Source organism: Lynx canadensis, chromosome F1, assembly GCF_007474595.2.
Source record: "Lynx canadensis isolate LIC74 chromosome F1, mLynCan4.pri.v2, whole genome shotgun sequence".
NCBI classification, from domain to species: domain Eukaryota; kingdom Metazoa; phylum Chordata; class Mammalia; order Carnivora; family Felidae; genus Lynx; species Lynx canadensis.
This window is the reverse complement of record NC_044319.2, coordinates 62,895,517-62,910,470: the sequence shown is the minus strand read 5'-3', so window position 1 is coordinate 62,910,470 and position 14,954 is coordinate 62,895,517. Positions and strand designations below refer to the sequence as shown.

Below are 14,954 nucleotides of genomic sequence, written 5' to 3'. Positions count from 1 at the left end.
AGGGGCCGGCACACCGCACGGTGGCCGCCAAGGATCCCGGTGCTATGAGGAGGAGGGTGGGGAGGAGGGCGGAGCAGCCAGTGGACAGAAGGCTGGCACCAGAGGCTGGGCGCAGCCAGGCGCAGCACTTAGAGACCCGAGCAGAGCCAGGGACCTGAGAGGCGCTCACAGAGCAGGCGGCTCGTGCTGGAGGGACACGCGGTCGGGCACCGGGCACGGGAGGGTGCGAGCCCAGGGCGCGAAGGGGACCGGCATCCCACGCTGACTACGGCCAGATGCGCAGATACCAGAGGAGGGAACCAGGCGAGGGGCTGGGTGTAGGCGAAGTCGGGCGCACGGCTGGCACGCGGTCAGCCAGAGCCATGGAGGGTCCGGTGCAGGCGGGTGGGATGGGGGCAGGGGCCAGGGCCGAGGGGGAGACTGAGCAAGAGCGTGAGCCGGCGGTGCTGGGACCTGCTGGGACCTGAGGAAGAGACACCACGGTGCAGGGCTCTGGCCGCTCGCAGTGGTCTCACTCCCCCTGCCCAGAGCCCTGGACGGCGCTGCCGTGAGGGGAGGTGCTGGCTCCAGGGACCAGCCCACACCGCCATCACCACCGGAAGGCAGGTGATGGGACCGCTCTGGGAATAATGACGCTGCCCCCCCCCCCAAGCGGGCCTGGCGTGGAGAATGAACCAGGGGCTGCCTGCACGGTGCCAGGCACGGAGTAGGACTTGGTGCGCCCAGCGAAGCTGGAGTGGGACCCCTGCGACCCCAGCAGCAGACAGGCAGGTGGGAAAGGGCAAGTGAGCTAAGGTTCGGTGGGCTGGGCAGGAGGGAATGGGACGGCCCCGAGACTGCTGGGTCTTAAAGAGACGCACCAGACACCCGCAGGAGGAGACAGAGCTGGACTGCGGCTGGGCCAAGCCTGGGCCCCAGGTCATGCAGCAGGCACGTGTCCCCACATCCCAAGAGGCCACCTGACCCCATCGCTCGCTGGCTGGGAGTACACACGGCCCGATAGAGATGGCAAGCCTGAGGGCCCAGACACTGGCCTTCCTTGAGGGGGTGAAGGTGTGGGGGTTGACCGGATCCTGGGTGGGGGGGCCCACTCACGGCTCCTGGTCACTCGCCTGCCCTTCCCCCTCTGAGCCGTCCAGGACACAGCGAGGACCAGGTGGCCTGGGACAGCCGCCCCAGCCGACAGCTGTCTCCAGCCCCTGGTGAAAGAGCTGGGGGGTGGGGGGGGGAGAGCAGCTAGAAGCAGCCGGTGCTCCAGCTGACAGGACCAGGAGCGATCCTGGAGCACGGATGACGGAGCTGGGCAGGCCGCCTGGGTGCAGGGGCCACCTGCTGTCGCCTTCAATCACTCCCCCCGCCCAGCCCCAGACAGCTGCTGCGCGTCTAGCCCGCATCAGCTGTGGGGCCAAGACCCGGAAACAGAGATGGCTCAGGCCCAGGTTGCCCTCAAAAGTCCAGAGCCCGGAAGGACAGTCAACCAAGCAAAGAACAAGAAGTCCCAGGCCTCTGCTGGTGAATTTGCTTTAGGGGCAACCTCACCCCTTTAAAACAGCCACGGGCTCCTTCACGTCCTGGCACCTACGAGCTGCTCCCAGGCCAGCAGACGGAGGGCGGGCTCTCACACCTTTAGTCTGGTTAGCCGAAAGAAAACCTTTCTTTCCACAGAGACAAATTCGATTTGAAGTACATACAAGCCCAGGAGATGGAATATATTCACTCGAACCCATATTCAGATGTAATTGAATTAAGTAACATTAAAGCCGAAATTTATCTTAGAAATATTATCTCCAACCCTTTCCCCTTTCAGAGATGACAACACAGTGGTCAGACAGAGTGGGGGACACGTCTCTCCAAGAGTAGGAGAGGCAGGACGTGACCAACTGCGAAAGCAGATTTGCTCAGGAAAAACAGTGAATCCTGGGGGTGTCTAGAAGGGCATGGAAGGCAGCCACAGAGGGGAGGCCTGGAAAGAGACAGTTCCCCTAACTCACGGCCAGGCCTGCACAGACGAAAATTACATTTTCCTATTAGTTGATGAAAGGATACATCCCCTTGAGTCAGGAACGCTCCTGTGATCGTGCCTTTCAGACCAGAAACACAAGGGCCACCGAATCCTTTGGTTCGAAGAAGAAGCCTCAGCAAAGCCTGTGCTGGCACATTCTGGGGAGCAGGCCAGTTCTGAGTCTGGTGACTACATCACAGAGTTTTAAGTTTTTTTAATGTTTACTTCTGAGAGACAGAGCATGAGCAGGGGAGGAGCAGAGAGAGAGGGAGGCACAGAATCCGAAGCGGGGTCCAGGCTCTCAGCTGTCAGCACAGAGCCCGATGAGGGGCTCGAACCCACAGACCACGAGATCATGACCGGAGCCGAAGCCAGATGCTCAACCGACTGAGCCACCCAGGCGCCCCATTTTTATTATTTATTTTTTGCATCACAGATTTTAAATCTTACTCGGACACAAAGCTATCAGGGGAAAAGGCTTCGGAGAACACACAAGGTTCCACGGTGACCATCTGTGCTCACGGACAAGTTTTACAAACCCCGGCAGACACGTGTGAGGAGAAGAAGAGTCGAGTCACCCTCTCCAGAAGGTGCAGGGCTTCCGCAACAGAAAGCACACTCCGGGCAGCTTGCAGGCACGCAGCTGTGTTAAGAGCAGGGGCCGTGCACCCACACGTACACGTGGACATACGTATGCACAGTCACACGCATATCCAAGTACCTGGGAGCACTGACAGGTGTCCTGCTGCCACGCGGGGGTGGGGCACTTCTTCACAAAGCCCTGCAAGTTGTGTAGGAATGACTTAATCATACTAAAACCCTGATGCTAGAAGAGATTATTTTAATGACCTGTCCCTCTGTCCTTTTCTCCACTTTGATAATCAATCTGCTCCTGGAAGCAGTATTTGGCACTGGGCGTAGGACCCCATGACTCTGTCCCGCTGCCTTCAGAATCCACCCCCGGGCCTGGGCAGCCTACAAGGTTTCGGGTCTCCGGGTGCACTCAGAGCTCAGGGTAAAAGTCTTCTCAGCGGAATCACTGTCACTGCTGGCCCTATACGCAACGAACAGGGTTTGCCTTTGGAAGCCACAGATTGTCCTTCTAGACTTCCGATTCCCCACCTCTGCTGGCACCTATTCTCTGTGCCCACCCACCCCTGACTCTAATGTAACTCATACTCCTGGATCTCCTTCCCCTTCCCAGCCACTGCCAGGAGAGGGTCAGCCTTACTCTGCCACATCCAAGGTCCTGGACCGCTGACCACTTTGGATGTTACTTCTCCCTGGACCAGTTCTCTGGGAACGCCCGTGGGGTTTCGGGCCTCCACCAGGCGAACAGAAAAGATGTGTAGGGGGTTAGGTTTCCGGAATACAGTGAAATGGCCCTGCTCTGCTACACTCTCCAAACTGACGAAAGCTAGAAAGTCTGACCACAGCAGGTGCTGGCGAGGACGTGTGCGGCACTTTCAGTCCCCGCTGGAGGGAACGTAAACTTGAACTACCACTTGGGAACACAGCTTGGCAACCCCCCGCCCTACAGATGAAGATGAGCGTAACTAACGTCCCAGTAGCTCCCTTCCTACTTACACACCACAGAGAAATGCACACACGTGTGGGCCAGGGACACAGACGGGGACGTGCATGTACAGGGAGACTCCTGGGCTACTGTGAATTATAAAACTGAAAACACACCCCGTATCCATCATCAGTACAACAGAGCGATAGACCGTGGAACATTCACACAATAGACTACTACACGGCGATAAAAGTAAATGAACTACAGGACACAAAACCATGTAGGTAACTATTAAAAACAAGGGGTGCCTGGCTCACTCAGTGGGTAGAGCATGTAACTCTTGCCATCTGGGTCATGAGTTCGAGCCCCATGCGTGGCGTGGAATTTACTTAAAAACTATTGAAAACAAAATTGAGGGGCGCCTGGCTGGCTTAGTCAGTTGGGCATCCGACTTCGGCTCAGGTCATGATCTCATGGTTTGTGAGTTCGAGCCCCACGTCCAGGGCTCTCTGCTGTCGGCGTAGATAGAACCCGCTTCAGATCCTCTCTCCCCCTCTCTCTTTGCCCCTCCCCCGCTCACATTCTCCCTCTCTCTCGAAAATAAACAAATATATTTTAAAAATAAATGTTTAGGGGCTCCTGGGTGGCGCAGTCGGTTAAGCGTCCGACTTCAGCCAGGTCATGATCTCGCGGTCCGTGAGTTCGAGCCCCGTGTCGGGCTCTGGGCTGATGGCTCGGAGCCTGGAGCCTGTTTCTGATTCTGTGTCTCCCTCTCTCTCTGCCCCTCCCCATTCATGCTCTGTCTCTCTCTGTCCCCCAAATAAATAAACGCTGAAAAAAAAATTTTTTTTAAATAAATGTTTAAAAAAAACAACAAAATAAAATCTTAAAAAAACACACAAATGAGTGAAAGAAGCCTGACACACACATGTGTGCACACACTGACACACACAATTCTGTAGGACTCTTTATTTAGAGTTCAAAAACAGACAAAACTAGTGTATTTAGGGATGCATCCTTAGGTAATGAAGATGTTTAAAAAAAAAACAAGCAAGGAAGATGATTAACATAAAAGTCAGGACAGAGGTTCCCTTCAGGGAGGGGGTGTGAGGAGAGGCCATGTGGGGGGCGCTGAGCTTTCCTGAGCTGGGTGGTAGTTACATGGGCATTTGCTTTATAATCTTTTTTTAAGTTTGTTTATTAAGTTTATTTATTTTGACAGAGAGAGACAGAGAGAAAATGCAAGCAGGGGAGGAGCAGAGAGAGAAAGAGAGAGAGAGAGAGAGAGAGAGAGAGAGAGAGAGAGAGAGAGAGGATCCCAAGCAGGTTCGGCACAGACAGTGCAGGGCTCTAACTCACAAACCATGAGATCATGACCTGAGCCGAAATCAAGAGTCGGACGCTTAACCGACTGAGCCCCCAGATGCCCGGCTCTGTAATAATTTAAGCTGTACCCTCACCGTGTATGTACTTTTCTATGCGTGTGTTATTTTCACAATTCAGAACAACAGCTTCACCAAAATCGCTCCACGAAGCAGAGCTCTAGGAGTTGATTTTACCAAAAGGTGAGACTCGAACGGTTTAGATTCAACTTCTCTCTCCTTCCTCTTTCATCTGCAAATGGAGTTTCCATTCCTTCGTCCTCCTACATCCCAGGGGCGGGGATGCACACGTGTGCCCGCTCCCACTGCCAGGCCCTGATCCCACTCTGGGCAAGACGCCCCTTCAATCTGCCCCCTTTGTCCGGTCTGACCTCCGAAGCACTCCCCTTGGGCTTCCAGAATATCCAAAGACCAGGAGCAGGATTGTACTTCCATTCCTCCTGCAGAGCCCGGCTGCAGAAGGAGTGTTTTCCCCATTTACCCAACACCGTGCCTCTCCACCGACTGCAGACAGACAGTCAGCCAGCGCCAGCCGGGAGACGAGAGGCTGGCTGTCACGCCGGGAGACGGTGCTCTGCTCCGTGGGCCCAGGGCCCGGACCCATCTGTGACAACTGCCACGCCACAGCACCCTGCAGCCTTGGACTGCCTGCTGTGCGGAACCTCTCACTCCTGCTAATCCTATTTAACAGGAATTCTGGGACACAGCCACAGTTCTGCCTAGAAGTTCCTTTGGAAGAGCTATTGTTTTCAGCTCCAGTTAGGAAAAACTGATGCTTCCAGGGCAGATAGCAATGATTCAAAGCAACTTACGGGGCTGATTAGAAAGAGCCCCAGCCCAGGAGCCAGAAGGCCTGAGCTCCTGCCTACGTTTCCCTAGCACTTTCCACAGGCCTCACATCCTGCCCAGCTCACAGGGACAAATGTACGGAATGTATACGGGGTGGTTTAAAAACCATAATTGCTATATAAATATAGGGGATTATTATTATTAATATGAAGGGCCAGTTTTTGCTACTAAACATACCATGGTTTTAAAAAAGAGATCACTCTCAAAAAAAAAAGAAAGAAAGAAAAGAAAAAGGAAAAGAGATCACTCTTGCTGAAAGAACTAGGATCAATTTTGGCAAAAATCCAGTTATTGTGTGACTGACCAAATTCACCCACTAAACCCACTCCTCTCCTGTGCCGGCAGTAAGGGCTCAGCTGCTAACAGGCTGCAAACAGACCACAGCCCTTGAACCAAGCGCTCGGAGGCCCAGCGCCTGACTCTGGCCTCACAAGCACTATGCTCCACCCCCGGAGCTGTCTTTCCCAGGCTCCAGGCTGTTCTGCAGACAGAATGAAAACCAGGTGAAAGCGGAAGCGGCTGCCCGCCCTGTTCTATAAAAAAAAAAAAAAAAAAAAAAAAAAAGCAACCCTTTTTCAGAAAGGGCATTGCACATTTGGATGGTGCTGGATGCCAAGGGTTAAAGCACTTTCCAATTTCCAAGGACGACTTGGATCCTGGTTTAACTTCTTTTGAGCCCATTTGAAAGAATCAGGAGAAAGAATCCCAAGCCCGCATGAAGCCCTTCGATAGAAGGGTGGCGTTGACCATCCCCAGTCTCTCCACGCCAGCCGCCAATGCTGGGGACAGAGAGAGTGAAGACGAGGCCAGCTTCTCTTGGGAAGTGCCCTCAGCAAGAGTGGGCTGATGTGGTCCCGCTGGCCGCCTCGAACTGTCTGTGAACCTCAGGCTCCAGGGCCCCGACGCTTCTCATCAGACCTGGTAACTGAAGGGCTGGTGGCCATGGTCAGAAAACGCTCATCACAGCACAGGGGGAGTCAAGCCTAAAGACGGGCGGACAAGGAAGCGGCGTTCGCTTTCCGGGAACACTGGGGTGTAAGGAAGGGGCTGGAACCAACCTTCTCAAGGGCAACGTTTCATCACCCGCATCCCAGCGACTCGGACAGAGCAGCAGAGAGACGCTGCCCCCACTCACTCCCTGGCCATACCCCGAGCGCCTTGTTTTGTTTAACCATTTCAAAGTGTTTCCAAGATGATTAGCTCACTTTTTTACCCCCCGAGCAACCATGCAAGGTATGTAGGGCACCTCTCCCACTTTACAGATGGGGAAGGTGGGACACAGCCGCTGGGGAGCAGCCAACAGAGAGGCGCCCGCTCCGTCCTGACTCCCGGCCCAGCGAGCGCCCTTTCTGCCAAACTGGAGAGTCTTACCTTTCTCACATCCTGCAGCTGGTCTTCAGCCATCATGGGACCCCAGCTCCTCCATGAGAGCCCACCCCCAAAGCCCACTTTTTCATGAGGAATATTGGTCTATTAATCATTCCGTTACTAAACTTGCCGTTTACGGTAACATTCTAAAGATTGAACAGACCTAATTTTTTGAGTCACCGTTTCAGGTATCAGTTCAAGACGTGGATGCCAGGCAATGACACCTATGTAAGCTCCCGACCAAGAAGGGTGAGTGGGGAATGTCCCTTTTCTGGTGATTAAATGACTTATCTATGTGTCAGAGCACTACAGCAATGGAATGGTGTCCAGGTTACTGTGGTGTGTGAGCATTTCTCTCTCGCACCCCGACCCCCACACCACCCCCTGGAAACCATGGTGCCAGCCACACATCTCCCTGGAGCCCGGTCATAACCATGTGATGCCTGTCTGTGGAAATGACACTATCAGTCCGTTCTCCCAGGGGGGTGAAGAGCCTGAATGTTTTCCAGCGGGGAATATTACGCGTCAGTAACCGTTTTCACGTCTTTTTCCTCTAACGTGAACCGGAGACGCGTCACCACACAAATGCACGCACACGTACAGAGACAGAAAGCAGAACGGCTAAAATGACAAAGCAAAACCAGAAGAAGAAACGAACAGCCATACACCCAGAAGGGAGATGCCGCCGTCTTAAAACCGGAAGTGAGAGGCTTACTGCACTTTTACGTTTCATTTAGCTCTGAGTTCCCTGGAAGTCAAGGGGAAAACAGAAATACGATGGAGACACCTGGATGGCTCCATGGGTTAAGCATCTGGCTCTTGATGTGCGCTCAGGTCATGATCTCACGGTTCATGCACTCACAGCATGGGCCTACTTGGGATTCTTTCTCTCTCTGTCCCCCTCTCTCTGCCCCTCCCCGTCTTGAGCACACATATGCACACACACACTCTCTCTCTCAAAATAAATAAACTTAAAAAAAAAAGAAATACATTGATTATATGGTTCTTGTGTGTGAAAAAAGAAAGTATTTACATTTATATTTCATCAGTTCTTTGTCACCCACAATTTGGCATGAGTTTGAATGGGTGTTTTATGTATATGTTTTCTTCCCAAAGCACAGGACAGGTGAAGTCTAGTCAGGATACATGCTTTCTGAAAAAATATTGTGGGAAGTTGGAAATGCTTTCAGGCCTGATGGAGAGAAAGATACGGAAACCCAGAATCTTCCTTACCTCCTCCAGTTTATCCATCCGTCCAACCAGTTTGGTAGTGACAGAATGCAGCTTCAGGAGATCCAGACCATAGAAGGCTCCTTCCAGCATGTCTATGATGGTGGAAAGCTATGGAACGTGAGTAGCAGGTTAGTCGAGGGCTGGGGTGTGACACCCAAGATGAGACTTCTCCTGTCAGACCCCCAAGCTGGAGGCTCAACAGAGAGGCCACTGGCCAGGAACGGAGAGGGGGGCTCTTGGAAACTGGCGTTTTGTAGGTGGGAAGTATTGTGGCCCCTGGAATACTCAGATAAGAAAATGGAAGAATCCAGGGGTGCCTGGGTGCCTCAGTCGGTTAAGCATCTGACTTCAGATCAAGTCATGATCTCGCGGTTTGTGAGTTTGAGCCCCGCGTTGGGCTCTGTGCTGACAGCTCAGAGCCTGGAGCCTGCTTCGGATTCTATGTCTCCCTCTCTCTCTGCCCCTTCCCCGCTCATGCTCTGTTTCACTCTGTCTCAAAAATAAATAAAAACATTTTTAAAAATTAAAAAAAAAAAAAAAGAATCCTAGAAGAACAAGTGAAACAAGTCTACACATCTTCACCCAATCGCTCAGACCCCTTTTCTTCTGTTAGGTGTATGCCTGCTTGTCTTTCCTCTTAGACGCTGAGCTCCTTGAAAGTGGTGCCCCATCTTTGTTTCCCCAAGATCTCTAGCACAGCACCTGGCCCACAAGAGGTGATCCATAAATACTCAACAAAGTGGCTCATAAACTTCGATGCCTTGAGGATGTGCTCCTGAAATACCCAACCTCGTTGTCTACCCTGGGAGATACCAGCAGTTTTCCCTCAGCACTAAAACTAAACTAACCACGGGGTAAAAGAGGCCCCATGACCCATCTCTGCGATAGCATGCCATCGTAGGGCGCGAGCCTTCTCAGTGCTTTTAATGCTGTCCTTCCCGCCAGTACTCTGGGAGGACGGTGGCCGAATATCTGGTGATATCCAGGTCACCCAGAGCGCAGGCAAAGGGGCAGGTGAGAGATGCTTGAACTGGGCCTCCCTGACGAGGACCAGTCCCTGGAAGAATCTGCTGGACACCCTTCTGCGATTTCTGTTCCCCACCCGTCTCCCAGCCTTGCTGGTAGATGAAGAATTCCATGTCATGAGACACTTGCGTTCAGAAGCTCTCCTTCCTCCCCACCAGGGGAAAGCAGCTGAACTGGGGGTGAGAGCCGCAAAAAGGCATCTTGTTGGCACGCACTGGGATGATTTTCTGAGTGGCTCCCAATAGAAAGTTTTGCCTGCTGCTGTTCCAGAAGCCCCCAGGAGTCCAATCCTGTAACTGGGTGGTTCAGAGAGCGGCTTGACGGTGGGGCTGCGGCTCTGAGGCACACTGGATCCCGGGGCAGGATATTAAAGCACTGTCCTGCTAACCCCCGCTCTGCGAGAAGGGCATCCGTGACCGCCAGCTACCGAGCACGTACCAGGCACGGGCACAGAGGCAGCTCTTCACGTTGGTCATTCACGAACAGGACGCATGTCTACTGGCCCTGACTGCGTATCAGGCACCGTGCCAAGTACTCCGTAGGGTCATCCATCGGTTCCCAAAGCAACCCCCCAAAGCAGACGTTGTTATCCCCACTTGCTACTCAAGGAGACCAAGGTCGGGCAAGGCAGTTAGGCACCTTGAGTAGGATTACACGGCAAAGAATAGCGGAGCAACAATCTGAACCCAAGTCTGTGTGACTGCAAAACCAGGCCCAGGCCACCGCTCCCCCCTGCCGCCCCCCACTGCAATGAAGCGGGGAGGGCAGAGATCGGACAAAGCCCTCAGCCCACCCCTGCAGCAGCCTCAGGCAGGCCTGAGCTTCCCCCCCTCCCCCCACCCAGACCAGGATCACAGTCTGATGCCGACCCACAGCCGGCCCCAGGCCCCTCCTACCCTGGGTCACCCGGCCCGCGGGCTGAGGACTGAGGGGCTCGCCCCTCCGCGTCTCTCGCCTCTTTAGGGTGCGTGCTGGGCTGACAGTAAATCGTGGCAACAGCTCTCCGGGAGAAGAACACTGAGTTCTTCTGGCCCCCGGGCCTGGCAGTGGCTCCCAGGCCCGGCCTCCCTGGCTCCATAGGGAGAGGCAGGCACACTTTGCTGTCGGCATCCCCTTTAGACGTCCGGATTGCGAACGACCGCTTTGTCACATGACCAGCCTTGGACACACACAGTACTCCAGATGCCAGGGCCTGACCTTTACAGGCTAAGACACGTCCCATTTACTCAAAGGCCTTACAATCCCTGCAACAGCTTCTGCCAGAGGCCTGGGTCCCGAAGGCGTCCTCCCACCCCTGGCCTCGCCCCCACACCAGGTCCTTACCTTCAAGTCCCGGCTGTCTGCCGCCCGCAGCTTCTGGAGCCGGAAGTCTCCCTCGCAGGGATTGAGGGCCGACGGGGGTGCGACACAGGCACATTTGCAGGACGAGCCCGAGGTGATGGTTTCCACGGTGTAGAAGTCTTCCTTCCTGGAGGTCCCCTCGTTGACTCTCTGGCAGGCGTCTCGGCCCAGGGGTCTCACCACGCACTTGCACTGGCAGTCTGAGCCCTCAGACACAGCCTTGACCTTGTCATAGTCTCCCAGCAACTAGCAACAGAGATAAAGCAAGAAAGGGCTGGGTGTGCAAATACAGGCGCCTCTCAGCCCAGCACCTAGGAAGGCTCTCCATTCACCCTGTTGAATGTCCTGCACTAGCCCGAGACCTCAGACAACTCTGAACTGTGCAGGGAAGAGGTCATCAGAACACAATTTGCTGACTCTGAAATTTCCTGGAAGGCACGAGGAGTTCAGCTCTCTTCATTTGTCTTGGAGAGCTGTGTGCTTCTCAGGGGGCCTTAGCCTTTCATCATTTCAAGGAAAGAAACAAATGAGCCCCATCATTCTTCCAACGGCCCTTGCCTTAGCGGACATCCAGATTTAGATTAAAAAAGAAAAAGGAGAAGGGGCTAAAGGGAGGATTGGAAAGCTGATATTCCAATCTGAAGGCTACTTGCTTTGATCCTTGTTCACTCAGTGACCACATACTGCATGCCCATTCGGGGCTGTGCCAGGTAAACAGACAGGCCAGAGAGCCCACCCGCGGGAGCTCTCCGTGCAGGAGGCACACAGATCACAGCTATGCCAGGTAAAGGGTGGTAAGTGCCCTGACGTGATGATGCAGGGCAGTCGGGGGGAGGGGGCGCTCAACCTGGCGAGAGGGGCTCCGGCCACGCATCAGAGGAGACTTCCTGGAGGAAGTGGTATTTGATCTGGCCCTCGAAAGACGGCTTCAGTTTGGAAAAAGAGAGGCTGAGTAAGGTTTACGCAGCCTAGGGATTCATTTGGCTCCTTGAACAGCTTCTGAACCCAAACCCTAGGCCAAAGCCAGGAGAGCAAACTGGCAGTGGTTGCTGCTTCTACGATGCTAAACATTTCCTTCTGAGCCCTGGCCCCTGCCAGCCTCCCAAGGCTGGAAATCACACAGCAGCAGCAGCAGGCTTTCTGGAGCCACCATTCTGGGCACTTGCTCGGCGGGGGGGGGGGGGGGGGGGGGGGGGGGAAGCCTCCTTCCTCCTCTGCACAGATCCCGCATCCGCAAAGCCACAGGGGCCCCCAAAGCCTTTCTAGGCACCGGGAAGGGTTCCCTTCACTTGCCTAATGACCTCGGCAGGCAGGCACAGACCTAGCTGGAGTGGAAATGTTCCTGGGATGCTGTCGGGGGGGGGGCGGGGGGGAGAAGGCTTGTAATGTTTTTCTTGCAAAGGCTGGGTTTCTTCTAACACTAATATTTGCTTTAGAGCTGTTGTCAAATACAGAATGGCGCAGCGGGCTAAGGGGTAGCAGTGCAGGGTGACTGAAGCGGCCGGTCCTCAGGGGCTGACAGTAAATCGTGGCTGTCTGCTCTCTGAGACTCTGCCTAGATTCCTGCCGGAGCCCGCGCCGAGGCCCCGGGTGGATTCCTTCCTTTCAGACTCCGGTTTCAAGAACACTTGTGGATGGTCCTCCAGAGCCCCAACACGAAGGGTTTTCATGTCCTTTCGGTTTAGGGGACAATAAGAGGTTATGGGTGGCTCTAGGGATAGATAGCAGCCTAACTTCCCGAGGAAGAGGAACTGATTGTTCTTCCCCCGGGAAGGAGACAGGACCCAGAGCAAAGGCTTCTCCAGATGCAGGCAGCACTGAAGGCACCAGATGCAGCCATCCCTCATCTCGAGGATGACGGCAACTCCCACCACACGTCATCATGCTGAACGGAACACTCCAGAGAACTGTCCCTTCCAGTCACCTGGGCTGCAGATTGTCGGAAGACCTGGCTCTACCCACCTGGAGCTACAGCCGGAGAACCAGGGCGTGTGTGACCATCGAGTCAGATAAAGCGAGCCGAGTACTTTGTAAAGGGGCACTTGACGAAGCCGGTCCCTATCAGCTGTCACTCACCCCCCACTGACCACGCGCCAGAGGTGAGTGGGTCTGCATTTCCACCCTGCCTTCACCAACACACGGGGTCTCGTCCGCCGCCCCTCTGCGCGGGGCCACCTGCCACGCGTCACACCTGCAGCTGCTGCTGGGTCTCGACCCCGCTTCTCCCTGGTGGGTGTCTCACTCCGGGCCCGTCAAGTGCCTCCCCCTGGGGCAGCCGTCCGCCCGCCCCAGTCCAACGTGCCCGCCTGTTGTCACATTCCAATTCCCACGAACAGCCACACAGGCAAGACACGACCACACTTTCGCAACCCTTGAGCTAGAAACTAGGTCTGGATTATTATTGTCCGTTTACGTCCCTCTTTCCAGGGAGCTGCGCGGAGTCTTCCCTTCCTTCTCTCCTTTCTCCCGATTCGGTAACCTTGAAGTACCCGTCCCGTCCCCGGAGAAACGCAGCGAGGAGGGCACCGCGCACGCCCCTCCCTCCGGGAACGGGGCGCAGCGGCCGGCCGCACGCCAGCGACGACGGTCACCTCCGGTCCCCCCTCCACCCAGCGCCCCGGCCCGGGGGTGGCCAGGGCCCGCCGCCTACCTGCGACAAAACGTTCTCCTGGTTGTCCGCCTCGTTCTGCAGGGTCTCGTCCTCCGTGGGCGCCACCGTCGGCGCGTCCGGCGGCTCGCTCGTGCCGGCGGGGGTCACGGTGGCCCCCCACTGGGCCCGGGCCACCACCAGAGCGCCGCAGACGACCAGCAGCAGCAGGGGCTTGGCCATGAGGGACGCGGGCAGAGGGGCTGCGCCCGTGGGAGAGCGGCGGGCTCGGGCTGCGGGCTGGCACTGAGGCGGAGGGCGGCGCGGCCGCGGCCCGGGAGTGGCCGCTCAGAGCGCCTGCTGACGCTGGGCGCGGCTGAGCGCGGCGGGAGGGTGCGCCCCCGAGCCCCGGCGCATGTCCTCCCCGGCGCGAGCGGCCGCGACTGTGCGGCCCCGGCCGAGAGCGGGGCGCGGGGCGGGGGCGCGGGGCGGGGGGGGGAGAGGGGGCGGGGGGCGGCGGCGCCGGGAGCGAGCGCGGCGTCCGCCCGGGGGCTCAGGTGGCAGGCGGGGCGCCGGGGGGCGGGGCGGCGCGGAGGGAGGGAGGGGGAGAGGGCGGGGGCGGGGCCTCCATTGTGCGCGCGGCCCGCCCCTCCCGGCCCCGCTCGGCGCCCCCGTGGCCGCCGCGCGCGCGCCCCCCCCATCACGCTCCCCGCACCCCCGCCCCGGTGAAGTCTGGGGTCCCCCGTGCGGTTCCGGCCCGCGGCCGCGCGCCCCCCCCCTCCCCCCGAGCGGGAGGTGGGCAGGCAGCGGGCGCTCGCTGCGAGCCCGAGCCCCTGTCCTCCGCGCGCTCCTTTTATCGCCCCCCGGGGAGAAGGAGCCTTGCTCTCGGCGTCTCTCTTCCCGGACTGGGCTCGCAGCGCGAGCTCCGGCAGCTTTGAACTTAGCGCCACTGGTAGCCTGCCTGCCCGCCGCCGCGTCACACCCTGGCAATACCTCCACCCAGAGGATGGCCGTTGAACTCCCTGCCGGAGTGGGTCCTGGTTTGTGCGACTATCGAATACGAAGACCGCGACTGTCAATCGCGGACGCTCTGCGAGTCCCAGTGGGGGAAGCGGCTGCCCGAGAATCCGATGATTGTCCAAGGGAACAGCTCTTAGCTAGCTTCCTGCTTTGGGACAGGTGTCAGAGTCTGTCGCTACGTGATCCCCAAGAGGGCGTCCACTTTCAACAGCGTGCGATTATGTTACAGTGTCCCTTAATTAGTGTCCCTTTGGGGGGCGCTTGGGTGGCCCAGTCGGTTGAGCGAGGGACTTCAGCTCAGGCCATGATCTCACCGTGAGTTCGAGCCCCGCATGGCGCCCCTCAGGGCTTGCTGCTGGCAGCGCAGAGCCGGTTTTGGATCTTCTGTTCCCCCCTCCACCAACACTTTGGATCCTCTGTCCTCCTCTCTCTGCCCCCCCCATCCCCCGCTCATCCCCCCCCCCTCAAAAATAAACATTTAAAAAATTTAGTGTCCCTTTTGTGAATCTACTGTAAAGATTAATACTGTGTGAATTCAAGGAAAGGCACAGTGCCTTCCGGGACAACTGTCATCCTGAAAATATTGAACAGAGCCAGACCCCTTCAAAGATGTGAAAGGTGTCAGTACGC

At 56.4% G+C, this 14,954-nt stretch overlaps 1 protein-coding gene across 1 annotated transcript in view; it reads right to left on the bottom strand.

Annotated features, from left to right (window-relative positions):
- Positions 1 to 13,607, bottom strand: part of OLFML2B (olfactomedin like 2B) — a 36,015-nt gene extending 22,408 nt beyond the window's left edge. Inside the window, exons 1-3 of the mRNA XM_030302711.1 lie at positions 13,368 to 13,607; positions 10,700 to 10,963; positions 8,351 to 8,458 (exon numbers count right to left, since the gene is read on the bottom strand). Coding sequence (XP_030158571.1) covers positions 8,351 to 8,458; positions 10,700 to 10,963; positions 13,368 to 13,547 — 552 coding nt within the window. The 5' untranslated portion in view covers positions 13,548 to 13,607. The remainder of the gene's footprint in view (positions 1 to 8,350; positions 8,459 to 10,699; positions 10,964 to 13,367) is intronic.
- Positions 13,608 to 14,954: the final 1,347 nt, after the last annotated feature.